Raw genomic sequence first — 1,038 nt, 5'->3', positions numbered from 1 at the left:
CTCCTCCACCGGAGGGAGCTGGGTAGGAAGGGGGAGGCGGGTACACCGGCGCCGCGGGGGTCACCGGAGCCGGAGGAGGTGGCGACGGGTAGTTGTATCCCGGGTTGGGGTTGCAGGGGTTCCCGCAGGAGGCGCAGAGCGTGCAGGTCGTGCCGTCCTTGCGCACGATGGTCACCCCGGTGTCCTCGGCGCCGGCCGCCCGCGCCGCATCGGGGAGCAGCGAGCAGAGGAGGAGCGGCGCGAGGAGCAGTAGCAGGAGGACCGGTGGGTGGGGAGCCATGACCATGTGGGAGGGGTTGGTGATGGGGATCGGAGTGGGAGCTTGAGTGAGTGAGTAGTGAAGGCTGTGAAGCTGACTGTCTCGGGGTGAGGGGAGTGGTACTTAATCCAGTGGGCAGCGGAAAGCGGGGCGGCGTTTGTCGGCCCTCCAGATCGACGGCGGATCCGTGGACGGTAGGAAGCCACGCCCACGCGTGGCGTGGCCGGAAGCTGCGCTGCGCTGTCCGCCCGCCCGTCCGTCGGTACGCGAACGGAGGCGTGCGCCGAGCAGAGGAGAAGGGAAGCGGTGGCTTTTGGTGCGGTACAGTAGGTGGTGGAGCGGAGCGCGTGGGGCGCGTTGGCCGACCGCTGGAGCCGTTGTCGCTAGCTGACGGGTGCGGTGGCGGCGCACCGCTCGCGCGCGCCCGGTGCCGGCCAGCGCGAGTGACCTTGGCGTTTTACACATGGTCCTTTTTACACATGGGCACAGCGCGCTACGTCGGAGCAAGCCGGGAGCAGTTTCGCCGAGAGGCAAAAGGCCGAATGATTTGCGCATTTTGAGATTAGTTTAGGGAGATCGCCACGGTGTTCACAACCCACCTCGCTAATCACTCAACCGTGCCGCGTCTAGGGAGTGAAATGCGTAAAGCCACCGCAAAAGTGTGCTGATTAACAAAAAACCACCACAATATAAATCACGACAAAAATGCACCGGACGCAGTGTTCCACAGTGGCAAAAAATCATGGCAATGTGCACTTGCCCGTGTTTGCTTGCCTGCA

At 64.0% G+C, this 1,038-nt stretch overlaps 1 protein-coding gene across 1 annotated transcript; it reads right to left on the bottom strand.

The window, feature by feature from the left end:
* Positions 1–6: 6 nt before the first annotated feature.
* On the bottom strand, positions 7–552 carry LOC125531793 (mulatexin-like; the record flags this gene model as incomplete). The annotated part of the gene is made up of 1 exon (XM_048696057.1): positions 7–552. A coding segment is annotated over exon 1 (280 nt), but the record flags the coding sequence as incomplete, so codon positions are not given.
* Positions 553–1,038: the final 486 nt, after the last annotated feature.

Source organism: Triticum urartu, unplaced genomic scaffold, assembly GCF_003073215.2.
Source record: "Triticum urartu cultivar G1812 unplaced genomic scaffold, Tu2.1 TuUngrouped_contig_8115, whole genome shotgun sequence".
In the NCBI taxonomy this organism is placed as follows: domain Eukaryota; kingdom Viridiplantae; phylum Streptophyta; class Magnoliopsida; order Poales; family Poaceae; genus Triticum; species Triticum urartu.
This window is presented reverse-complemented; position numbering and strand designations above follow the sequence as displayed.